The 26,485-nt window shown below is 49.1% G+C and overlaps 1 protein-coding gene across 4 annotated transcripts in view; it reads right to left on the bottom strand.

The window, feature by feature from the left end:
• PIEZO2 (piezo type mechanosensitive ion channel component 2) overlaps positions 1–26,485 on the bottom strand; it is a gene marked incomplete at both ends in the record, with an annotated part of 338,656 nt that overhangs the window by 44,226 nt on the left and 267,945 nt on the right. For 3 of the 4 annotated variants that reach the window (XM_080714289.1, XM_080714290.1, XM_080714291.1), the window contains 10 exons: positions 899–1,065; positions 3,860–3,919; positions 5,078–5,192; positions 10,211–10,317; positions 14,745–14,816; positions 16,056–16,177; positions 17,286–17,375; positions 19,757–19,916; positions 21,506–21,602; positions 24,546–24,789. In XM_080714289.1, the coding sequence (XP_080570415.1) occupies positions 899–1,065; positions 3,860–3,919; positions 5,078–5,192; positions 10,211–10,317; positions 14,745–14,816; positions 16,056–16,177; positions 17,286–17,375; positions 19,757–19,916; positions 21,506–21,602; positions 24,546–24,789 (1,234 nt within the window). Of the gene's footprint in view, positions 1–898; positions 1,066–3,859; positions 3,920–5,077; positions 5,193–8,452; positions 8,552–10,210; positions 10,318–14,744; positions 14,817–16,055; positions 16,178–17,285; positions 17,376–19,756; positions 19,917–21,505; positions 21,603–24,545; positions 24,790–26,485 lie in introns of all 4 variants that reach the window. The other variant, XM_080714288.1, reaches the window with a different exon arrangement.

The raw sequence follows: 26,485 nt of genomic DNA, 5'->3' as shown, positions 1-26,485 counted from the left end.
TGTTGGATTATTTTAATTTGGAGCACTGGAATAGATTTACATGTCCAGAGCAGCAAAGTGGTTGAACAGCAGCTGTCTGGAAAGAGAGAGTTTGGTCTTATTTTAAATTTTTGAAACAGGTTGAGCATCTCATGTTTAAAAGTCTAAAATCTGAAATTCCCCAAAATTAGAAATTCTCTCAGTTTTTTTGTTTTGAGTAGCTAACGGGTGGCTACACCTGACCTTACGTGCTGTTGAAGTTAAAAATGGAAATACACTCAAACATGATACAGATTTATAGTCAGGCTATATGTATAAGGAATATCTGAAATGTAAATAAATTTCACATTTTAGCCGGGCGTGGTGGGCACGCTTATAATCCCTGCGCTCGGGAGGCGGAGACAGGAGGATCGCGCAGGTTCGAAGCCAGCTGCGCTGGCTTAAGAGACCCTGTTTCCAAAAATAAAATAGGTCTGGGAGTGTAGCCCGGAGGTAGAAGGGCTTCCAGCAACCCCAGTACCACCAATAAATAAATAAATAAGTAAATAAATAAATAAATAAATAAAATTTCACATTTAGACTTGGGTCTCCTCCCCCGAGGTATTGCATTATGCGTATGCAAACGTTCCAACATCCCAAAACAGAACAAAACAAAAAATTGGAGATCCGAAACATTTCTGGTCCCAAGTGTTTTGAAGAAAGAATACATAAGGAATACATAAACCCCATGTTTTTTTAAAATTATTTTGAAACAGGGCCTCGCTAAGTTGCAGAGGCCTCACTTAAGCAGCGGAGGCTGGCTGTGAACCTGCGATCCTCCTGTCTCAGCCTCCCAGGTACTGGGATTACAAAGTCACGTTGGCTTTGAAAATCCTTTTAATGTCACAGAAAGCAACGAGAACGAGGCGCGGGACGTCACCTTCTTGATCTCGCGGGTCAGCATGCACCGCTCGATTCTCAGCACGGTGGAGATGTCGATGTGCTCCCTGGAGATGGAGTTCAGCCAGGTGGTGAAGCTGTCCACCGTCGCCAGGAACAGGACCCAGGTGAACTTGAGAATGTTAAAGATCCTCTTGATGATGTTGTCTGGGGAGGGAGCACAGCGGGGTTGCGAGCGGGCGGAGCGCCCTTAGTGACTTTGCGACCACGGAGGGCACCGAGATCTTACCCAACCCAGGCCCGGGTTTGTCCTGTGACCTGGCGAGGAGTGGGGCACTCATCCTCGCACGACCCGGGGAGGCCCCAGTGGGGGGAGCCACGTGGGGGTTCTCTCCTTATAAACACGTTCTTACTGGTGCACTGTAACTACCACAGTGAGGTTCACAGTGCGACTCCTCTTCCGATAAAGGACCAATATCTAGAGCGGATAAGAACTCAAAAACTGTGATGCTGAAAAAGTAAATAACTCAATCAAGTAACGGGCAACTGAACTGAATAGACACATCTCAAAAGAAGAAATAGAGATGGCAACCGATACATGAAAATATGTCCAACATCATTATCAACCAGGGAGACGCAAATCAAAAATACCCCAGGTCCATCTAACTCTGGTTAGAGCGGCTGTCATCAAAAATACAGCTGGCGAGGCTGTGGGGCTCTTGGGACGCCTGCTCACTGTGTGTAAACTAGCACAGACGCTCCAGTGATCCATGCAGAGGGTCCTCAGAGGGTAGGAGGGGAGCCGCCATAGGACCCGTCATCACATTCCCGAGCACCTAACAGGATCAACGTCGGAACCCTGGTGATCCACGCAGACCGCGTTCACGGCCCGCTCCACCACCTGCGACCACCCTGTGGACCTTCCCAATCATGCGATGGCAGAACCAGGACTGAACTTGGATGGATTTTGTAATGTTTGACTAAAACATTAATCAGAATGGATCTCAAACCAGCTGTCTCCATATCCAGGCTGATTCCAGGAACCCGCAGAAGACACATTGCATGGCCGCTCAAGGCCAGATGAGGATTCATACCTGACACACCGTAATGCTGCCTACGGCGTGCCTGGTATTGTTCAGGGAGTGAGGACCAGGGGATGACGACGTGTTCAGCGCAGATGCGCTTTTCTCCTGAACATTTCTGATCCGTGGCTGGTTGAATCTGAGGGTTGTGAATATGGAGATGGGGCCAACCCTCACAGGGTTATTAAGAGCAGAGGTTCCGCTCACAGAAGTGTCTGTTACTGAGACGGAAGCGGTCTGTATCCAGCTGCCTGGGTCCTGCAATGATTTCCCTTTTTTTATTTGTATTTTCTGTGGTGCTGGGGATCGAAGCCAGGAGCATTCTACCTCTGAGCTACGCCCCAGCCAGCGCGTCCAGGGGCCCGGGAGGTGTCTCCTGTCCGCAGGACACACTTTGGCCAGCCCCAAATCACTGTGAGAGTGCGTCCTGCCCACAGTGGGGCGGGGGGAGCGTGTGAGGACCCCAGAGGAGGAGAGGGTGTGCGGGCAGTGCTCTCGGGAAGCGCAAGGAAGCAGGGTTCTATCAGATTCCACACAAGGACAGTTCTGAGACAGACGCCACACACCGCCATTTCTCGCTCCAGCTCCTCCCCCTGCTAAAAAGCAAGTCCTGAGCAGAGCAGGTGCCGTCTGTGCTAGTTAGGATAGAACCTCGGGCTTCCTTGTGCAGACAGTACAGAAGTTTGTTGGGAAGCTGAGACCAGAGGATCACAGGTTTGAGGCCCATGTGTACCAACTTAGTGAGACTTTGTCTCAAATAAAAAATAAAATAAAATAAAATAAAATGAAGCTTGTAATCCCCGCGCTTGGGAGGCGGAGACAGGAGGATCGCGCAGGTTCGAAGCCAGCCGCGCTGGCTTAAGAGACCATTTCCAAATAAAAATATAAAAAATAGGTGTCTGGGAGTGTAGCCTGGAGGTAGAAGGGTTTCCAGGAATCCCAGTACCACCAAAAATAAATAAATAATTAATTAATAAAGGGGCTGCTGCTGTAGCTCAGAGGGGCTCCCCTGAGCTCAGTCTCCCACATCACACACACACAACTGATGAGTAAATTAGTAACACTTTGCCCCCTGGAGGCCGAAGGACCCAAGGGTACACCCCTTAATATGCTTTGGCAGCTTCTTAGGTTTTCCACGGCTTATTTTTCTCTTATTCACAAATATTTTCCTAGAAGTGGTGAAGATAAGTATTCAAAATATCATACTGTACCCCTAAGTGTGTACAGTTGTTATGTATGAATTAAAAAGTAACTTTTTTTTGGTGGTACTGGGGTTCCTGGAAACCCTTCTACCTCCAGTTTACACTCCCAGACCTATTTTATAAAATATTTTTTATTTGGAAACAGGGTCTCTTAAGCCAGGGAGGCTGGCTTCAAACCAGCGCGATCCTCCTGTCTCCGCCTCCCAAGCGCGGGGATTACAAGCGCACGCCACCACGCCCGGCTTAAAAAGTAAATTTAAAAGGAGTACACATACGGGCATGATGACACACGCCTGTCATCCCAGTACTTGGGAGGCTGAGACAGGAGCATCCCAGGTTAGAGGCCAGCCTTGGCAACTGAGTGAGACCCTGTTTCCAAATAAAAATAAAAAGGGCTGGGGGTGTAGCCCAGAGCTACAAATTACAGTACCAAAATAAATGGATACATAGTGAATAGGGTTATATGTAAAAAGAGAAGGAAAGTTAATTGCCAGTATTCTTTGGCCTCTTATTCTGCTGGCCATTTCAGCCGGTGGAGTGAGGCCAGACTGCCTAGGAGTCACCTGGCAACTCTGGGGCGGTGAGGACTCAGCTCGGGGGCCACGGCTCTTACGCCAGGGCCGCGCAGCGCTGGACCGGCCGCACCCGGCAGCCTCCCGCCACACGGCGCCCACGGGCGCCTCTTTCACCCCTGTGACTCTCGTCCGTCTTTGTTACCTGGTCCATCCGATTTCTTCTTGATCGGCTCCTCCTCTGGGTCTTCCCAGTCCACTGGACCTGCCACGCGGAGTCAGTAAAGATGAGTCAGGTTCCCTTGACGGTAACTAAATGCCAAAGCCACTCTTCTAAGCTAAAGGAAACCTTATAATAATCCAATCTGGGATATTCTGCAGTGTGTGTGTGTGTGTGTGTGTGTGTGTGTGTGTGTGTGTGTAACTGGAAGAATGAGCCCAGGGGTGCCGTCCCTCTAAGATGCACTCCCAGCCTTTCCATTTGAAACAGGGTCTCATTAAGTTGCAGAGGCTGGCCTTAAACCAGTGACTCTCCTGTCTCAGCCTCCCGGCCGTGCGCCACCACACCTGGCTTATTCTGCGTACTGTAAGCATTCAGCACTCAGATGGTCTTTGGTCAAAGTGTTCCCTTGTGCGTGACAGTGATAAATAACACTGGAGTCCGCTGTGACTTACCCACACGTGCACCTAGCACCGCCGGGTCAGTTTCATTCCCTAGTCCCTCCTCTTTCCGTCTCCCCCCTCCCCTCCCCCTCCCCTCCCCTATTGGTCTCCCCCAACCCTCACGAGCCCCCCTTTTCCTTTTTATTCTCCGCAGATGGCAGAATTACGTGGCCCTTGGCCGTCTGAACCTGCATGGTCTCACTTAACCCTGCCTCCGGGTTCAGATTTTCTTTACCCCAGAATAAGAATGAAGCATGCTGGTTACATCTGGCTGCCTGACTTTTGTGAGTTGCGCGTGGTGTGTCTAATTTTAATCGTTTAAAGACGCTGCAGGAGACCAATATTTTGCACAAGTGAAAATTACATTAAAGTTTTAAAATTACTTTTTGGTACTGGGGATTGAACCCAGAGGTGTTCTAACTCTGAGCTAAACCCGTAGCCCTTGTTATTTTTGATTTTGAAGCTGGGTCTCTTAGGTGGGTGTGGTGGTGCACGCCTGTAATTCCAGTACTTGGGAGCCTGAGGCAGGAGGATCGTAGATTCAAGACCAGTCTCAGCAATGTAGCGAGACGCTATTTCAGAATGTAAAGGAGTAATAAAATAAAAAGGGCTGGGGATGTCGTCAAGAGGTAGAACACCCTTGCTTCAATCCCCAGTACCACAAACCCAAATAAAGAAGCAGAAAACACCTCTACCCGGACACCTTCCCCTGCCTCCGGGCGGCAGGCGCGAGGCCCCGCCGCTGCCTGGCCCGACTCACCGTCCCCGGAGCCTCTGCGCCTCCGCTTCTGCTCCTCTCTGGCAGACCTTTTCTTTTCTTTGCGCCTCTGTCGGAGTGCCGTTTTAGGATCCGTAATCCAGGCTTGATACACAAACTGAAGGGAGAAAGTTCAATTATTTCCTGGCCTTTGAAGAATTTGAAATAAGAAGAAGGGAGACCTACCCCAAGCTTCCTAACTTTGGGAAATATTTCTTTTTTTCTCCCAAACTGAACTACGCAGCCCTCTGCCACCTTCATGGCTTGGGCTGACCTCGGCCACCCTCATTTTCATGAGCTCTAATATGAACAGAGATACGGGAATCGGCTCATTTGGTGTCACAGAGGATCACGAGCTGCGCTCTGGCACACATCAGCCACGGCTCCTCCTGGGCCCCCAAATACCATTTCCATCTGTGACACTAAATGCACCCCACGCAGTCGAAGCAAGCCGGAAACCTCCCCGAGGATGGCCACAGGAGCTTCTCCCACCACAGAGAAACATCTGAGTCCAAACCAAAACAGCGTCGTCCACTGTTTGACTCTGGAGAAATAATTCTGTGCGCTCGTGATTCTCCCTGTGAAGAACAGCTATCACCAGCAACTTGGAAAGGGCTGTGCATACTCATTAGTCAAGAATAGAGTTCTATCAGAGTGGTGTGGAGGGGAGCTGTGGCGCTGTGGGCGGCCCTTGCCCACTGGCCTTTGTGAGCTGAAAGTAGTTGCATCGACATATTAGAAAAGGGCCCGCCCACCACGTCTCCAGAGTCATGCAGGAGAACCAGAACAGAAACACCTGCTAGCCCAAGTCAGCCATCTGGGGGTGAGGAAGCGAGCAGGCATGCTGGCCATGCACCCAACCGCCCGTCTCAGGGAAGCTGGGCTTCCTGATGACAAAATTGAATGTTTTGTGGGAGCTTTTATAAAGCCCCGATGTTCTCAGGTCTCTGAAGTCTTTCAAAAACACGACTGGGATTGTGATAGCCACAGAAAATAAAGAGGGATTCGACTTCCTCACGTGGGGAATGTAAGAGTCAAGGTAACGAAGAACGGTTTTTCTCACTAGAAATCTCTGCTGGATGGGAAATGAGCACAAGTGTGAAATTTTCTTTAGCACTGGATATGAAGTCCGGGGACAGAAAGTTTATCCAGTTTTGCCCAAAACACATTTAGTAAAATGAGCTGGAGTTTGAAGGGATTTATGGCCAGCTGGCTGCTGAGCACGTCACCTGGAAGGTCGGGCAAGGATGATCTCTCAGGTTCAAGAACTTTAAAAACAAACGTGCGCTTGCACAATATCGGTTGTTTTAAAAGAATTTGAACTATGATACACTGCGGGTTTAAGAACAACATATGGTAACATTGCTTTTTAAAAAGTGGGTTTTTTTGTGCAGGCATGATACTGGAGACTGAGCCAGGGGCATTCTACCTCTGAGCTACACTCCCAGCCATATTTTATTTTTTATTTTTGAAGCAGGGTCTCACTAAGTTACTGACGGTCTCGCTAAGTTGCTGAGACTGGCCTTGAACCTGTGATCCTCCTACCACAGCCTCCCGAGTACTGGGATTACAGGCGTGTGCCTGGCTTAAAAAAGTATTACGATGTTATTTTAAATAATGAAAGAATACCCCCAATTAAAAGGCAATTAGGGTTCGTGAATGTAACAGGTGCACACGTTGGAGGAATTCTTTTCCTCTGAAGAAAAAGCAAATTATTGAGAAAGAAAAGGAGCGGGAGTGACAAGAAGGAGTGTTAAGAGCAGCCATGAAGAACTCGGGTAGAAGTGGCAGGAACCACGGGCATTTTGATATGTTAAGAGAATTGAGTAGACCCAGGGGCATTTCTGCTTCGGGGCTGCACCCTGCCTAAGTTTCTGAGGCTGGCCTCAAATCTGCAACCCGCCTGTCTCTGGCTCCCAAGTACTGGGGTTATAGACGTGCACCACAGGCCTGACTAAGAAGATGGTATTTTATTTATTTATTTATTTTTGGTGGTACTGGGGTTCCTGAAAGCCCTTCTACCTCCGGGCTACACTCCCAGACATATTTTATATATTTTTTAAATTTGGAAACAGGGTCTCTTAAGCCAGCGAGGCTGGTTCCAAACCAGCACCTGTCTCTGCCTCCCAAGCGCGCGCCACCACGCCCGGCAAGAAGATGGTATTTTAAAAGCAGGCTGGGGGATGGTCACATTGTAATGCCTTGTTTAAATACATTTTAAAATACAAATCGAGAAAGTCCTATGGTAGTCGTTCAAGAGGAACGATAAGGAATCCCCCGTGAAGCAGGAAGAGTGACCATTAAACTAAAGCTGAGCCGCCCGGTATTTTATAAAATGGAAAGCAGCCGGAGGTTCTGCTTAAGGTAGACCAGTAGTACGGCTTCACCTGAGTGCTTGAGAATTTCAGGTCCCACAGGACCTGTTGAGTCAGAACTTGCATTTAAATAAGAGCCAGGTAAAAGGTGAGATGCAGTGGCCTCTGACACCATCCCCACCATGTGCTTAACCCCCAAGGACATCAAGGTGGGGAGTCTCAGTGCCTGTGCCTGGCAGACCTTGGAGAAAGCATAGTCTATGAGATCCAATGAGAGTAATGTATCGTTTATGGGGCTCAACAATTGATTGCAGCTTAGGTCGCAATGAAGAATTATTCTGGGGCATGTGGTGTTGGGGATTGAACCTAGGGATATTCTACTTCTGAGCTCCATCCCTATCCCTTTTTATTTTTTTATTTGGAAACAGGGTCTAAATTGCTGAGGCTGGCCTTGAAACTGCAGGCCTCCCGTCTCAGCTTCCCAAGTACTGAGATATAGGCATGTGTCACCACACCCAGAAAAAGAGAATTTTTTTGAACAGTTAATTGAAAAGCCCTGTCTCAGGTCCCATGGGATGAGGACCTGCACAGACTATCTGTAGCTGAGAGCCTCGGAAGGAGCTACCTCAAATTCAGAAACTGGACAATTCAATTCAATTTAGGAGAATGGAGCGGGAGCCAGAGTCTTTCGTTGACTTATCCAGAATTTTACCAGCTTTCTGAGAAAAATTATCACAGGTTGTACTCATCGTAGCGATGCATGCAACCAGATGTGACCCTTTTCAAACGAGATGTGACTTATGCAAGACGAGGGCAGAAGGGACATCAGATCTGCATTTTCTCTTTCTAATTTTTGACAGTCTCCGCTGTCCACTTAGAAATAAGAAATAAGACAAAATACACCGTCCGAGAACTCTTTGGAAAACCTCTCAATATTTTGCATCCTTAGAATTTCTTCATGGTACGTGCTATAGAAGAGAGAAGATGCAGATGTGGAGAGATGTTTGTCTACAGTTCTACGGAGCGGAGAGTCACACACTACGCGTCAGTAGGTCAGGAATACCTTTGCAGCTCTGATTAAGTACTGAAGGACGGTTTTGGGAAGTTTAATGACAGACTTTGGCAAGGCCAAAATGGCTGACGCAAACTTCCCAATAGCTCTCTACAAAGAAGGACAAAGCAAACGCAATTAGTAGAAAAAGGCCAAGACCTAGTTTTTCACTATACGACGTTGTACGAGTTTGTCTCTACGATTACCATCAATGAGGTCTTCACATGTCACTGGAGCTGGAATAAAACATGCTTTGCTGGTAAGTTAGGAATGAGGAGAATTATCAGTCGTTGCGTGTGACCCACCAGAGTGAAGATGGCCCGCGTCCGCTCCTTGGCTGTGTGAGAAGCGATGGTTAGTGTAAAACTCACTAGAGGAAAATCAACAGGTCAAGTCATTAGTGTCTGCAAGCCATCTGCACACATGCATGCAAACACGGTCACGAGGAAACATCTGCTGGGATCAGTGCAGTGTGGACGGCGCCGGGCCAGTGTCGCTGTGAAGAGGTTAGCGCTTCAGCAGCACCAGGAAGACGGCTGTGGGCGGAACCTGCCGGGGTTTTCTTTGGGGGGTGCAGATCCTGGACATTAAACTCAGGGGCGTTCTACCTGTAAGCTACACCCCAGCCCTTTTTATCTTTTATTTTGAAACAGGGTCTTGCTAAATTGCTGAGGGTGACCTCGAACCTGTGATCCTCCTGTCTCAGCCTCCCAAGTACTGGGCGGACAGACATGCGCCACCATGTCCAGCTGACCCTGCCAGAGAAGAGGGCCTGGCCAGCAAACTGAGAGTGAGGCAGTCATGGGTACGTCATGTGACTTGACGGGTATTATTTTGTATGACCTTGAGTATAAAAGACAGAAAATAACCTTTCCATTATGTACTTGGCTGATAAAATAGACACGCAGCAAGTGTTCACCCTGTGTGTAACCTTAACGGCAAAGCCCCATCTTCAACAAGCACAGCTAACACGTTTACCCACGACCCTCGGCTGGTAACAGCTAGTGAGCTGTGCACAAGAAGAGAGAGAAGCTGAACAACTCAGAACCGCGTGGGGACTTTGATTATTCTTTCAATCGTGCCCAACTTTTTTTTTTTTTTGGGTGCTGGGGATTAAACCTAGGGGCATTTTATCACTGAGTTACACCTTGCTGTATTTTATTTTTTATTTTGTAACAGGGTCTTGAGAAGTTGCGGAGGGCCTCGCTAAGTGGCTGAGGCTGGCCTCAAGCCTTGGGTCCTCCCAAGTCCTGAGACTGCAGGCATGTGTCGTGACATCGGACGCACTCTCAGATCTTCAGCCAAACTAATGAAACTGATGTTCAGATTTTGAAGCAACATTTACCGGACTTAATTGTTTCACAGTCAAGCAAATCTTTCCTTTTCCTCATTGACTGCTTCACGCACTGACATGTAGATATACTCAAGCGATCCACAGCAGTGCCCAAGAAGTCTTCCCCACCTACTTACGACAGGACATAAAGTCCACCCAGCGGAGCTCTACTTTTTGTTCAAAGCATAAGGGCACGTGTGGTGCCGGGGGTGGCAAGTCGACCCCATGCCCCGCTGCACGGCAGGAGCGAGCGGCCTCCCCGCCGAACCAGCAAGGCTGGAGTGTAACTAGAGGAAACCGGTCGACTCGCCGTCCATCAGGAGCCTCTGAGAGCCACAGGGCGCACCGAGGGGAGGGGAGGGGACGGGCCTGCCCAGCGTCTGAGGAGATGAGGGGCTCGTCCACCGTGACCGCGCCCTCCCCTGGCCCCCAATCACCTGGAAGGCAGACTTCCGTGGGGGCTCCTCACTCTCCTTCTTCAATTCTTCCTCTTCCTCTTCTTCACTATCCGTTTCAAACAAATAATAATCTCCACTCCTGACCACTAAGCAAAACAGAATATTTATTTATTTCATGAATGAGACAAAAGACCACTGGGGGCTTATTCATGAAATGCCCCTTAAAGATACACAGATGGCCCGAAGACCATTAACAGCATGGTATGTTAGCAGAGAAGATTCAAAACAGAGAGGACCAGAACTACTTTTAGCTACTGCTATGTGGTGTTGGAAGGACTGTGTCCACACAGTATGCGGCCTTGTCTATGCCGCACGGGAGAACTGCCCACCAGGGGGCTGATCGGATATTTTCTCCCTTCTATTTTCATTCGTTTCATTTTCTTGGTACTGGGGATTGAACCCCAGGGACGTTCTACCTCTGAGCTACATCGCCAGCCCTTTTTTATTTCTTGAAACAGGGCCTCGCTAAGTTGCTGAGGCTGGCCTTGAACCTGTGACCCTCCTGTCTCAGGCTCCCAAGTCCTGGGATGATGGGCATGAGCACCGTGCCTGGCTTCTTCTCCTTTCTTCATAGCTTTACATGACTTAATCAGATCCAACTGTGTAATACCTGGTTTTGAAACCAAGGTAGCCCAAATAACAGAGCTATCGTTTCTCAGTTCAGGAATTTTGTTCCCTAAGACAAGGCCTAAGTGAAGTGGCGGATGTGGCTCCGTTTGTCGCAGGTAAGCTGATCCAGAGAGTTCAGGACCAAGACCAGGGCTGCCATCTTCCACTTCACTTTATACTGTGTAGACCTGGCTTCTCCACACGTGTGGAAAAGACACAACAGAGATGGCAAGACATTCAAAGAAGTCAGCACGCACACACACACGCACACACACACACGCACATCGCTACCACGGGGAGGAAATTAAAAACAGCACAGAACACAGTGAGGACGATGACAGCACTGCCGCCGCCACTGGCTGCGTCTACGGGCAGCATGGGCAGGCGCAGGCGCAGGCGCGGTCCCTACGGTTTAGCCCTGCAGCCCCTGGCCAAGGAACAACCCCACCGGAGCCAATGAAACGCGAGGAGACCGCTCCCGACCAGAGACACGAAGCCCAAACAGTACGGACCGTCTTCGCCTCGCCTCTGACTTTCCCTGCAAGAACATACAGCCTTCGGAAGTAGTTGGGAGCAGAGAAAGTAGAAATGTCCATAGATTTGAAGGGACTTAAGAAAGTCAATCTCTATGAGGTTGAGAAAGGTTTGAAGTTTATCAGAGAAAAGAGCCCTGCAGGCACGGTCCTGACGCCAGGCATCGTTCCGTCGCTGCGGGAAAACAATCATATTTTCAAATCATATTTGGGTCTGCAAACGCTGAGGCGTCTTTTTGGGTGACATGACGTGATGTCATATCTTTTGGACCTGGACCTCGCAAGGTAATGAAAACCTTGGCTTGTTTCAAATCAGGTGCTTGAACATCGTTGGACATGGGCAAAAGTCAAGAAACTCTGCCCATGGTCACGGATGGACGGGAAGCCTCCACTCGTAAAGATGCAGCGTGAACAAATTGGGCCTTATATCCTTGAACAGAAGCGCTGTAATTTGTCATTTTTAGTTTGAAGAAAGAAAAACCGGGCTCAGAGTACTGGGCCAGGCCAGAGGAAGTAAGTGCGATCAACATAAGGTCAGAATAAGCAAGAACAAACCAAAGTTACGGCATTACTTTTGACAGTGAGGGAGCCCACTCAAGTAATGCCTCACGGAAGCTCAGGTGTGCGGGGTACGTGGACTGGACGTCACGCGGCCTTTCAGGAGAACACAGTCTTAGAAACGGAGCATTTTACCCTCATTATAGGTTCCCAAATCAACAGTGGCCAAGATTGCATTCAATCATACCTCCCGTAGCTTTAATGCTAGGACGACCCCACGTGACTTCCAGCACGAGTGCTCAGGGCACAGGCTGTATCACTGAAAGTGTCACTCATCGTGATGTGGGCAAGAGAAACCCACACATTAAAAAAAAAGAGAAAACGTTTTTCTTAAGTCTCATACTCCTTCAATAGAGTGTTACCGAAACCAAGCTGGGAAAATACCAGAGGATACTCTCTTCAGTGCCACCTGCCGGTAAGAGGTGGAAAAGCTACTTATCGCATGCTGGTGAGTTGCCTGCTTGTGGATTTACACAGGGAAGCACCCTCCAGCCTTTATCCACACACGTATCGTGAGTGTTGGTGTCACTGCCGGATTACTTCGTGTATAACTAACATAAAGTCTCGCCACGTGTATCCTCTGACACTTAGCTGTTTATTTCGGCTGTTTAGCACCACCGTGGGGCTCAGTTTTGGTTCAGGCAGCCCCGATCGGGCTCGGAGGCCCTGGGAGGAAGGTATCATTGAAGAGCAATAATGCAGCCTGTGTGTATCCAGAGGTGTGGAAGGAGGAGAGGCCCCTGACACTGCGCTCAGGTCTGGCTGCTGACCAGTGACCTCGGTGATGTGGCCGTGTTATCAGCTCGTCAGCGGATGACACACGGGAGTCTAACCGCACTCTGACACCGGGCATCTCTAAGGAATGCCCCTTTGGAAGCCCAGTTAGTAAGAGGACAGAATAGGGGCTTTCACACGTTTCTTCCAGATCTCAAGACGAGCTCTGGCACGTGTCAAAGATGACCACGTAAATTATAGGAGCTTTTTTGTCTCATTCCTCCCGAGCTTGTACTATGCAAGAAAATAAATTTTGCAGAAAACAATTTAACACCCCAGTCAGAAGAGGATTCCAAACCATAAGTTACACACGCTTCTGCATTATTGCGGGTTAGGCACACGTGGATTAAGACCAGTCTTCGAGAACTTGATATAACACCAGGAGCCGCCCTGGGAAGCGCTGTACGTCACCACCAACGCAGACGGTGATGATCAAAGACCACGGCACGGCCCTGGCAGACGCAGCGGGCGGATGAGAAGGGAACCCACCACAGTGCTGCCGAGGGCTTGTGCCCCGGAGGAAGGAGCGACACTCAGCTTGGCACGGCTCTGAAGTGAACGGGTCTCGCTAAACTTGCAAAGACCCTTTAAAAATGGAAAGGTAGGCACAGTTTACTTGTGACTTGCTAGAACGGGGCAACGAGCGTCTGCGCTGTCAGGCTCGGCCGGGCCAGAAATACAAGAGTCACGCTGGGTCTCAACCTGACCCTTCGTCATTTGACGCGGGCGGGAAATTGGATAACTTTTTTCTTTATTTTTGGCCATAAGGCTGAAATCCAATCCTGGGAATTACATTTCATTACATCCAGAAATACTGAGCAAATTTCAAATACTGCTTCAGAAAACTAGTTAGCCATTTTGGAGAATTCTGGGGTGGAGAGAGGCCAATGCGGGGTCAGTATAACTAAGAACTGGCTACGGGAGAGTGGGAGAGTTCTGACTTCCTTGAGCTCCTGAGGACTCGGAGCGTCCTGCTGGTAGCCTCCCCACTGCCGCGTGAAGAGCTTCGGTGAGCTCCTCCTCTGGGCAGATCAGCGACAGCGGAAAGACGTGTCTCCAGAGGGTAGAAAGGGTGAACACGGCTTAAGTAATTTCCAAAAATCATACTTATTAAATATCGTAACACGTTTAAGGATAACCCACGTTGAAATGTGTCACTCCATTATGAATCCATCAGTCAACAGTGACAATTTCTTTGCTAAGCAGAACAAATATAGCAAGTGAGCTTTGTAATTTCTCATTTTTTTTCCTTTTCTTGTACTGGGGGTTGAATGCCGGGGCATTCTACCTGTGAGCCCTACCCCGAGCCTTTTTACATTTTTTTATTTTGAAATAAGGTCTTGCTAAGTTGCTGAAAGCCTCACTAAGTTGCTGAGGCTGGCCTTAGGCTTGTGATTCTCCTGTCTTAGTTTTCCAAGTACTGGGATTCTAGGTGTGTACCACCAAATCAAGTTCCTCATTTCTTTTCTTTCTTTCTTTTATTTTTTTCTGGTGGCACTGGGGACTGAACCTAGGGTCATTCCACCTCTGAGCTATACCTCCAGCCCTATTTTATTTTTTATTTTGAAACAGGATCTCACTCAGTTGTGGAAAGCCTCACTTAGTTGCTGAGTGGGCCTCAAACCTGTGATCCTCTTGTTTCAGCCCCTCAAGTACTGCGATGGCAAGCAAGTGCCACCGTGTCTGGCTCCCAAACTCATTTTTTAATGATAGTGTTGTTAGTCATAAAAGATTGGCCGCGCTCCAGACCTCAGAACTGGATAATGTAGCATCAATTCTTTTTCCCTGAGCCTATAAATTGTGCTCAGCAGTTTATTTGCCAGGTTTCTGGCTTCCAACATGGCAGTGAGCAGTTTCTCTGAAGGAATTGATCCTCAGGGCTCCGAGGCCCATGGCCACGGTCATTTCCCTGCCGTCCGGCCCCCTATCAAGTCACAAGGGTCAAACGATGCATGGGACACACAGGTCGTGGGAGCCTCAATTCTGGTCAAGGATATAAGGGTCAGAGTCGATGAGACTGGAAGAGGGTGAGAACGTACTGGATGCGTGGTCAACCCAGGGCCGCCACCACTGCTTTTTTTTGCCCTTGACTTTCTGTTTGTCTGCTTCTCCTAAAATAAAATATGTCCAAATATTAATTCTCATAAAGTGAGCAAACAGAATTCGAAAACCACACTTAAACAACTCAAGTCTACTAGGTAAATCGCAAAAGTACATCGGATGTCAGGAAAAAGAACTAGAGGACACCTGACCCGCTGATTTCACGAGTTAACGTTCTGCGGACAGTGGCTACATCTTCCCTTTCTTCCTAGTAACTGCGGGCAGGGAAGGCAACATAAAAATAGGGCTTATTGTCAAAAATGTATCTCGAACTGAACTTTTGATTAAGTTAACAAAAAGGAAGAATCGCCTACACTTTATAGAAGCATTTAGTGGCATATAATTTGTTAAAACATATAGATGACATCAACCAGAAATTTTTCTTTTGACGACTTTGATTTTTATTTTTTTTTTTTTGGTACTAGGGATTGAACCCAGGGTGTTGTATCTCTGAGATATGCCTCTAGCCCTTTTTACTGGTTATTCTGAAGCAGGGTCTCATTAATTTTCTGAGTCTGGCCTTCAAGCTGCACTCCTCCTGTCTCAGCCTTCCAAGTACTTGGATTAGAGACGTGTGCCACCACGCCTGGCTTCTTGTGGTTATTTTAATGCATGGTTAGAAAATATAAATTTGTTGGTGATGAATAAATACCGTTTGCTGAAAAAATGTCATGCATTCTTTCTCTATTCCCTCCAAATAGAAAATCATGCAAATTTCTATAAAAAAGATCTTTAAAATTTTGATTGGACATAATAAATCTATACATATCACCTAAATCTTATCACAGCAGGCAATAACCGATATTTAACTAATTGATATCCTAACATTCAGATGCCATTAAAATATGCATGCATATTTAATTTTCATATAAAGTTTATAGAAATCAAAGGCAGCGTGTCTGAAATATCTTCCCCAAAGGTACAGATTCATCAAAATCATAAATCAAAATTTTCTTCAGAAACACGTATCTGTGAGACAAAGCAAGACCCTATGTTCATTAAAAGAATCTCGCTGGAAAGTAGATGAAATTATTTATTCATTAAGTATGTACCTTATGAAACAAAGAAGGATACCTACTCACAGTGGGGAGGTAAAACTTGCTGCCTTAAAAAAACAACAACCTACCATATCAGTAGTATAAGTAGAATAAAAAAATGCTGTACAAATCACGTAATTTCCCAGTCCTACCCGATAGCATGCTATTTTCAATGCCAAGGTACTTGAAAAAGAGCACAATGTCTGGACGTACTGTCGTCGTCCTCTTCTGAGAGCTTCGCGACGTCCGGGGCTTCCCCCGACTCCTGGGTCAGGCTCAGCATCCTCTCCTTACCCTTCTTGTACTTCTGCTGCCTCGCCTTGATGCGATCCATCCTAAAAAATAAAGCAGCGTCCAGTAAGGCCACAGACGCATCTGGTTATCTGAAGGTCGTACTTCGGACTTACACTGGTATGTGTCTATCTAACATCAGGGACAACATGGTCAGATACTTCAAAATACTCAAGAGTTGTGAAATAACTGAGTAGGGGTACACACCTCCTTGAGTGCACACACACATGCTTTAATATGTATGTACCTGTACACACTCTATATATGTGCACACATACATTTATATGTGTATACTCTCCACGTTATACTTCATAGGCACAAGACTTAAGAAGAAAGCCCTTCTTGGGAATTCAGGGGTCTTTCCTGCCGGGCTGATATTGAGACTCCATTTTCTTGAGGAAAGTATCTAGGTTTTGAATCCTATGCTCATCAGCCCTTTAAACCCGGTCCCCAAAGATATGTGTGCAACCAGTGCTTAGATGTTTCATTCACTGATAGAAATTTTACTCTAAGAGAATTTTTTGCAATGGAATCCCGTATCTCCTGAGTAGAGTCAGTCTGTTCCTTGACCCATCCAGAGGGGTGTGGTGGGAAAACTCTGAATTGAAAACAGGGAAAAACGAACCGTATTTCTAGTGCTTTCTCTAGCTGGTATGGACTCTCGGTCATTTGATACAAGGGGCCACCCATTTCTCCGGAGTCTAGATGATATTGTTTCAAAAGATGTTTCCAAAGCTGACTCTGCACTGATTTCCTTAACCCACAGTGCTGTGAACATTTCTCCAAGTGCGTGACCCTGGGCAGGACACCATCTTAGTCACTAGCAGTTTAATTTCTACAAAAACGCAGGGAGGTAGAACTGTGAGATCTAATTTAAGAATAAGAAACTCAAATCCAGAGAGCTTAAAAGACCTATTCCAGGTTCTTCAATAAGTCACTGAACCAGGAATTCCTCATCAGCCCCTGCAAGATGGCGCCCTTTCTAGCTGCCTGAGCCAGGATGACTCAGACACTGACGAGAAGCAGGGCATGCTGGGAAAGCCAACATGAGTACATTTTTCAAGGGCGTGAGGTCCCCAAGAGCTGAGCCAGCTGAATATGGCCATACATATCACAAAAGGAACAACCACGCATAAAACAAAGCTTCCTTACTGTCTCTTCAGCTGGTCCATGGACTTTTTCTCTTCCTCAATTCTTGCTTTTACCGCTTTTACGATTGTAGCTTGGAAAAGTTCAGCCCCTCTACGGCAGAAGTGGAAACAGAACAATTTAATATTCTCCTGCTCGCTCGGCTCCCTCTGGAAACGCTTGCGGATGGTTAGAAAGAAACGGCCCAGTCTTCACCACTGACAGATGGCAGTTCCCTTACCGCCAGTGGGCTCACCCGTCCCCTGGGAGAAGCTCCTCCCCTGTGTGTGACCCAGGCACAACTTTCCACCTGGAATGTTACCCCGGGACCTGATGAAGACTTGTGGCGGGGGAGGGTGCTCAAGGAGGACCAAGTTTTCTACTCAGTGAGCAGGAAATGTATGGGGATACACAAAGGCGGGGCTCCTGCCCGCCAACGCGCTCACACTCTCTCTCCAATCCTTCCACACTCAGCCAGCTCATTCTCATTTCTCAGCTGGCTAAAGTGTCTCCAGAAATCCCTCCTCCTCTCCTTCCCTCCTCCTTCTCTCCCACCCCTCCTCTTCCCTCTTCTCTTCCTTCCCTCCTCTTCCTCCTCCCTGCTCCTCCTCCTCTTCCTTCTCCCTTTCCCTCCCCTCCCCCTTCTCTCTTCTCCCCCTCCTCCCCTCTCTTCTCCCTCTGCCTCCTTCCTCCTCCTCCTCCTCCTCCTCCTCCTCCTCTTCCTCCTCCTCTTCCTCCTTCCTCCTCCTCCTCTTCTTCCTCCCCCTCCTCCTCTTCCTCCTCCTCCTCCACCTTCTCTCTCTTTTACTAGGAATTGAACCTAGAGGTGTTCTACCTCTGAGTTATACCCCCCAGCCTGTTTTATTTTTAAACAGGTCTTGCTAAGTTGCTGAGGGTTCTGCTAAAGGCACAAAGGTGGCATTCTGCCATCCCGGGCCCGCCCTGTGCTGGGGACACAGCCACAGCCTGCGGGACAAGCTCCTGTTTACGCCTCTTTTCCTGCACTTCAGCCTTCGCACCCTTCCCGCGTCCTCCCAAGCGCATGCCTGTGCCCGAGTCTCGCTGACCTTACACAAACCAGAAAGAAGCCATGTTCGCCCCCATCTGCTCCTGGACGTCTACGCTGCCCGTCACAGGCCACAGAACTCTTCCAACTGCGGCCCTGCGTGGCCGGCAGCTCCGGCTCTCGCTTTACACTGCCCCGGAGCGTGAGGTGCCGCAGTTCACTCCCAGGGCGCGAACATATGGGGGCCCCATACTGTTCACACGATGGTCGGTCTTGCAAGCGTCCCCTTCCTGCCACCTTCCCCCTGCAGTTATCTTTTTGCTTTTTTGATAGCAGCCATTCTGATGTGAGAGAGGTCACACTCTCTGTGGGTTTGGTTTGTGTTTAGGGGTGCTGAGTGTTGCTCAAACACTGGCTGGTCATGTGTAGACTCACCCACTTCTCCCTCCCTCCTCCCCCTCCCTCCCTCCTCCCCCCCCTCCTTCCCTCCCTCCTTTCCTTCCTCTCTATTGTGCTAGGGAGTGAACCCAGGGTCTTATACATGCTTAGCATGTTCTCTACCACTGACCTACACCCCAACAGCCCATCTGCATATTTTCTTTAGAGAAATGTCTATTCAGATCATTTACTGTGTGTGTGAGAGTATTGGAGATTATATCTCCAAGCTTCACCCTCAGCCTTAATTTATTTTTCATTTTGGAACAGTTTCTCACTAAGGCTGGTCTGGAATCTGCAAGCCCTGGCTTCAATGAGTTTGTGCACGTATATCGTGCCCACTGAAGGACCTCCCTCTTTAGTTGCCTAATTTCAATCAGATCTTTTCTGCGGTTAAGGTTTTCGAGTTCCTTAGAATGAGGTACCTGGTATAACACTACTTTTCCATATGAGATTTACAATTTAATACACAATACTGATGTTTTTCTCCATTGTCAGGAATTTGTTGTTGAGCCTGAGGCCGGGAGGAGGAGTGGACTGAGCTCTAGACCCCAGGTCCCGGGTGGGAGACGCCCCTCCCAGAGGGGCCGGGTGAATGCAGGCTCACAAAGGTGTGCGGATTTGTTAATGCGCCTCCCTGTTTGGTCACTTAGAGGAGGCGACGCACAGAGGAGGGCAGATCATTTCTTTTTGAAAAGGGGTGGTGCACTGAACGCGGTTGGAATCGCTGCCTCTAGAACGCCATGCTGTGTTCCGCTATTCCGATGAGGGCTGGCACGCATGTCTTCCAGTGTGGGGCGTGCAGAGGGGGCTCGATCGACTGGTGAACCTCTGACCTTCCCCGGTGTCCCAAGCACTTGCCAAGAGTCTCTGAGCATCACAGACGTTCCCCGTACTATTCTACTTAGACCTTAAAGGCCTGTGCTAGGTTCTTCTCGGATCAGTAGGAATTTCTAGTGGTTTTTCCAGGCAAGCTCAGACAGAAAGTCCAGCGCAGTACTACTTTCAGAGAGATTCCAAAGGAGACCGAGCCCTGGCCCCAGGCCTGACCCACCTGGAGGCCAGGATCTGTGAGGCTTTGATGTCAGCCACGACGTGTAGGAAGTAGTAGCTCATGAAGACCCGTCTCTGCAGCAGGAGGAAGGCGAAGCAGATGCTGTCCCAGATGATACCCGCCTCGCCGCTGGGCAGCTTACAGGACGAGTTACTGTCGGCTGCAACCACAGAGCCGGAGACAAGCCGGTTAGAACTCACATCCATTGCTCCCGGGCGTCACAGAGCCCGAGCTTTGGTCAGGCCTGGGGAAACACGGCCTTCTGGGGCATCAGATTACCAGACCACACGCGCAAATCGGGCATCCGCAAGGATCCTCGGCGCTGGCCACACAGTGGGCGCTACACAGAGGCACAGGCCGGCCCCTGGGCAGGGAAGGCGTTCGGAGAATTTCTCTCTTAGGTTCCCTCAACAAGAGGAGTCAAGGAGGAATAATGTCTTGATGATGAAAAATGCCCTGATAAAATCCTCATTCTAGGAGTGGCCCCTACCAGAGGCGACCCACAAATAATGAACGCGTCTGGTCTGCCGGGAGAAGAGGTCTGGGCTTTATCCTCAGTATATAGCAACTTTTGTGGGAGGACCACAGGCTCGAGGTCAGCCTCGGCAACCTGAGACCCTCGGCGACTCAGGGGACTCTCTTTCCAAACTAAAAACAAAACAGGGCTGAGGGAATAGCTCAGAGGCAGGATGCCCCTGGGTTCAATCCCCGGGAATAAACATACTTACACACATACACACAGAAAAAGAGAGAGAGATAGGGAGAGAAACTTTAGGTGACGGTTCATCCTTAGTAAAGTACGCCCGAGTCAGAAGCCGCAGCAAAGGAGAGTATGGAGCCTAAGAGCCCCCACTCCTGGCTCCATGACCCCCCCATTGAGATCGGCATCCTGGGCTCTGGGGCAAGAGGCGGGGTGGTGGGGCCAGGACTTCCCTCTGTCTTTGCGGGGGTCCAACTCCAGAACCCTAGGACACCTTCCAGTTCTTTTTCTTTTTTTTTTCCCCCTGATATTTACAATCAACTGTTTTATTTCCTTACTTGGGTTTGTTACTTTTCATATTTTATTTCATAGTTGTATTGTGGTATTATAAGGCACATCGGAGGGAGGTTCGAAGTGTTCCCGACTCAGGTGCACACAGCACTTGGGGTGCATCTGTGCCCCCCCCCCCCCGCTCCTCTCCTCCCCACACACAGCGGTGAGATCGGCAGTGACATCATCATTCATGGACGCCACGTTATCTGAGCCGCTGCCTTCCCCGGCCCTCCTCTCCCTCCCCACTGGCTCCTGTCTCTCCTCATTCATCTGAGGTCCTGAGCTTCCTCGTATGGGGACACAAATGACCCTTGACTTTGCAACTGGATGGCCTCACAGCTTAATATTCTCTGATTCTGTCAAATATTCCTGCAAATGACATAATTTTCTTCTTTATGGCTTAGTAAAACTCCACTGTGTGTATACACCACATTTTCTTTATTCCTTCATCTGTCAACTGACATCTGGATGGGCCCCATAATCGGGGTGTTGTGAATTGTGCTGTCTAAACATGAGCATCTGGGTCACTACAGTATTCTGACCTACGTGTCCGGAGCCTCCGATGGACTCACAGTGTCCTAGGTGTCCGGAGCCTCCGATGGACTAGGTGCACCTCTACTTTGATCTTATTTACGTGCTCGTGCTCTGGCCTGGTCTTCATGTTAGCAGACCACACCCACTCGTCCCTCCCACTCCCAAGTGCCCCTCACACTTACGCATGGTGTAGCCTTTGACCGTGCAGGCCAGACTGAAAGCCTGGATCAGCCAGCAGCTATTTTTAACCAGTGTTTCAATGTATCCACACGCTCCAATCTGAAAAGCAAACAGAAGGCAGATTATGACACTGCAGCCGGAAAACCAGCTTGGTGCCTCGTGACCCTAACACTTGGTGCCTCGTGACCCTAACACTTGGTGTCTCATGACCCTAACACGCGCAAGAATTCGCAAGGGCCTGTGGCAACGCTTACAACCTGGGCTCGTCCTGCCTGAAACTTCAGTCACCATGAGATTGGACATCATCTGATTCAGGGGTGACCAAATTCCTGGGCAAAATCAGACCCAGCGACCACGGGCAGTGTGTTTAGTATCAAGTGCACCCGTACTATAGTTTCTCTATTTCCAAAGAATAAGACTGTCTTAGGAATGAGTACGGAGTTAGGAAAAAGTACACCCTGCAAATGGGTGCACACTGAATCTTAGGACTTTGATTTTAGTACAAGTCTTTTCTCACAGATCAGATGAATTAAACCTGTATCTTTCTGCAGGAGACTGTAAGCAGCAGGGCGTAGTTCTTAGAATAGGAAGAGTACTGTCGGCCTGCAGACCCGGGTTCTGCTTTCTTGGGTTCAACCAACCTTGTATAGGAAATATCTGGGGAAAAAATGCTTTTGTACTGAACGTGCACAGATTTCTTTGCTAAATAATGCAAGTACAACAGCTACTTAGCCAGGGTTGACCTGGTGTTAGGTGTTATGACCTGTTATGTCTGTGGGATGATGTGCCCAGGTTATTTGCTAAGCCTGCATCCTTTTACGTCGGGGCGTGAGCGTCCAAGGGTGCTGGTGTCTGCTGGAGAGCCTGACAGTGCTCCCCAAGGGATACAAAGGAAAACATATGCATGTTGAGACTTGCTTGGCCAATTCTAGGGGTAAAGAAGTCTTTTCTGTTGATTGCAGTTATCTCTCATAATGGCAAGTTTCTCATTATAGTTAAGCTGAATTCTGAGGCACATGGGGTTAGTCTGAAGAGACACGGCTTATGGATGTGATGGTGTTGCCAGGCTGTCCCCTTCTCTAAGCAGGGAATGTCCTTCCTTCCCCCTGGTCTCCCTAGAAACCTTTCTTCCTATTTTTCAAGTCTTATGGGTTCAAACGGCACTGCCTCCACAAAGCCCCTTCTCAGTGTTCTAGGCAAGATACCAGGCACCCTGCCTTCTTTGCTTTTCTTCTCTACAACAGTGGTGATCATTATCATTGGCAAATGTGCTGTCATTATTTGTAGATCAAAAATCCCCCTTAGATTTTGAGACACGAGGATGGCAGGTTTGAGGCCGGCTTTGGTAATTTAGCATGCTGTTTCAAATATAAAAAGGGCCGAGAGTAAAATGCCCTAGGGTTCAATCCCAGAAAAAGAAAGAAAAAGAAAGAAAGAAAGATAAAAAGAGAAAGGAAGGAATAAAGGAATAAAGGAATGAAGGAATGAAGGAAGGAAGGAAGGAGCCGGGCTGGTGGCGCATGGTTGTAATCCCAGCATTCAAGAGGCTGAGACTGGAGGGTCTCGATTCACGGACAGCCTCAGCTACTTAGTGAGGCCCTTTGTAACTTAATGAGACCCTGTTTCAAAGTAAAGAATAAAAATAGGGCTGGGGGTGTAGCTTGGAGGCCGAATGCCCCCTGGGTTCCATCTCAGACCTGCGAAAGAAAGAAAGAAAGAAAGAAAGAAAGAAAGAAAGAAAGAAAGAAAGAAAGAAAGGAGGAAGGGGGAAGGAAGGAAGGAAGGAAGGAGGGGAAAGGAGGAGGGAAAGGGAAGGAAGGAAGGAAATGAAAAAGGAGAAAGAAAACAAGATAGCCCCTTGAAGATTAAACCTGAGTAGTATTTATCTCTAGTTCTTCAAGGTATAGAATAGTGCTTAGCAAAGAGCAGGTCCAGTTTACTGACTGGACGGATGGTGGACTTTGTGCGCGTGCATTTCCAGGCACGGTCGTGAGATCAGCCTCCAGCGGCGGATCCCTCACCATGACACTTGCTTTTAGTGGCATGCCCTTTGGCCTGTCTCCAACCCTACGCAGTGAGTCTCAATACCAGCCCAAGTGGAATTAATGCCAGTGGGTAAAAGCATTGACTTAAAGTTACTTTTGCCCTCAACTAGAAAATTATCTTCCAACAGACTGTAAACAAAATAACTTCTTCAAATACTTGTAGCTACATAGTTTTGGCTTCTCAAGATCTTTAAATACACAGGCAAAACCAAAATCAGGCTGGATGTGGTGGGGCATTCCTATAATCCCAATACTTGGAAGCCTAAAACAGGAGGATCTCAAGTTAGAGGCCAGCCTCAGAAATTTAACAAGACCCTCAGCAACTTAGTAAGACTCTGTTCCAAAATAAAAAATAAAAGGGCAAGGGGTACAGCTCAAAGTTATCTGTCATGTTAGAGGAAAAGTTACACCCTGGATAAAAGCTATTTAATAGCAGAGTAAATACTCTACATTGTTCATTGATCCTGCCTGTTTCACTGTCTCTTGATCTGGATCTCAGTGTCCAGAGGCAGCCATGAAGCTGACTTCTGTCCTGTGTCTCCCCACATCTCTGGGTACAGAAGTCATTCTTCATTCAGCGCCAACTCCCCCTCATCTTCAATGTGACAGAGTACTCTGGAGAACCTGCTCCTTTGATAGGACACTTCTGCGGTTCTTCTGGGTAAAAGAGTTGCTCTTTTTGTGAACATGAAACTGACAAAGCTCAGAGACGGAGTGAGCTCACACAATGCCCACCGTGAGCGGGGCTTCGATGAACAACACACATTTCAGATTTGCCTCCGTGAGGACGCATCCTTCCAGGGCGAGGCCTTGAGGTGGTGGGCAGGAGCGCACGGCAAACCAAGGTTTTCAATGGTCACGGGGATCCTGGATTTGCGGCCTCTGCTCTGGGCCTTTTAAGAATGGTGTGCGCGGCACGGGGCTTTTAGTAACCACCGAGCAGGCCGTCCGCCTGTACACGGAATGCACACGTGTGTCACACGTGGGAGCCACTTACCGAGAGTATGTTTTTCATTGTAATCACAAAAACGTTGTATGCAATCAGCCAGTCCCAGTAGCGCAGGATGCTTCTGATGGGCTTCAGCAGCAAGTCGCCGCCAAAGAGCAGGAAGTAGAAACAGGCCACCAGGTACCCCATGCAGAATATGCTGATCCTCGTGGTGCCCGTGATGAAGATGATGGTGAGGACGAACCAGAAGAGGTAGCTGAAGATGGCCACCTTGGACATGTCCAGGTAGGACCTGGAGGAGGGCACGGCAGCACAGAGCGCACTGGGGGACTGCACTCGACGGGAGGCCCACGCTCTACACGGGGCGCTCCATGAGGGCGCGGGGCCACTGCTCGGGTTTCATTCCCCGCCGGCTGGCCTCAGGAAGCCCTCACACCCTGGCCACAAAGGCGAGCTGGGGACCCCGAGTGCATCTGCTCGCCATCATCTTGTCTGGGTCTGAGTTCTCACAAACACCGCGTTTTCTGCCTACCCCTCAAGATCCCGCTGTCTTTCTACGGGAGACAGGAAGTTCTGGGGTACAGATGCTTCCTGGCGAGTGAGAAAGAACAATGGATTTTATTTGATGAACTGCAAATCTATAGATTAAAAGAAACCTGCATCTCATCCAAAGTTTGTACTGGAGATGAAAAATCTCTCCTTATGAGTCAGGCACGGTGGTACGTGTCTGTATCCCAGCACTTGGGGGGCTGAGACAGAAGCCCGGCCTTAGCGAGGCGCTCACCAGCTTAGTGAGAACTGCGGTCTGAGCCTCGTCTCTGCCGCGTGTTTCTCCTCTATGAAGGGGACACCACTGCTCACACCTGGGCAGTCTTTGGGAAGAAATGGCCGTGTAAAACCCACGCAACTGAGCCTGACACCCACAAAGCATATGTGAGCTTCTGAACCACGATTTACCTTGAGGGCCAAACTATGAGGCCAGGGAACAGGGACAAAACCCAAATAAAGCTAGAAGGGGCTTGGCCCTGGGATGCCCACGCCTCAGAAGGGGTAGCCCAGGACCGGGGGAGGCGATTTGCGCAGAGTAACGGGGGTCTCCAGGGGCAGGCCCGCTTCTCTTGGTGTGGAGAGTGCCACTGGCTTCTGTGGTCCAGCTCTCTCCCCCAGACAATCGGGGACCCTGCTTCGAGTCCTCGCATATCCTGGGGAGGCTGGAGTGAGCCGCTCAGTCCTGAGTCACAGGCTGCTAAGGGTGACAACAACAGTACCAGGTGGAAAGGCGAGGAGGTCGACTCCCGGAGGAGGGGTGAGAAGGAGGAAGAGGCACGGGGGATGAAGAGGAGAGCGATGGGTGAAGATCGGGCTAAGGAAGAGGGGTGGAGGTGAGGACAGGGATACAGATATAGAAGAGGATGGAAGGTGGATGGGGTGTGTGGTGTCATAGGAGGAAGGACAGAGCAGGAGGGTGGGGACGAGGAGGAGGGACAGGGAGGAGGGATGGGGAGGAGGGATGGGGAGTGGGGATGAGGGTGAGTGGTGTCATAGGAGGATGGACAGAGCAGGGGAGTGGGGATGAGGAGGACGGACAGGGAGGAGGGATGGGGAAGAAGGATGGGGAGTGGGGATGAGGGTGAGTGGTGTCATAGGAGGATGGACAGAGCAGGGGAGTGGGGATGAGGAGGACGGACAGGGAGGAGGGATGGGGAAGAAGGATGGGGAGTGGGGATGAGGGTGAGTGGTGTCATAGGAGGATGGACAGAGCAGGGGAGTGGGGATGAGGAGGACGGACAGGGAGGAGGGATGGGGAAGAAGGATGGGGAGTGGGGATGAGGGTGAGTGGTGTCATAGGAGGATGGACAGAGCAGGGGAGTGGGGATGAGGAGGACGGACAGGGAGGAGGGATGGGGAAGAAGGATGGGGAGTGGGGATGAGGGTGAGTGGTGTCATAGGAGGATGGACAGAGCAGGAGGGTGGAGATGAAGAGGACA

Source organism: Muscardinus avellanarius, assembly GCF_963383645.1.
Source record: "Muscardinus avellanarius genome assembly, chromosome: 17".
NCBI lineage: Eukaryota > Metazoa > Chordata > Mammalia > Rodentia > Gliridae > Muscardinus > Muscardinus avellanarius.
The sequence above is the reverse complement of the archived record's forward strand: the minus strand, read 5'-3'. Positions and strand labels throughout refer to the sequence as shown.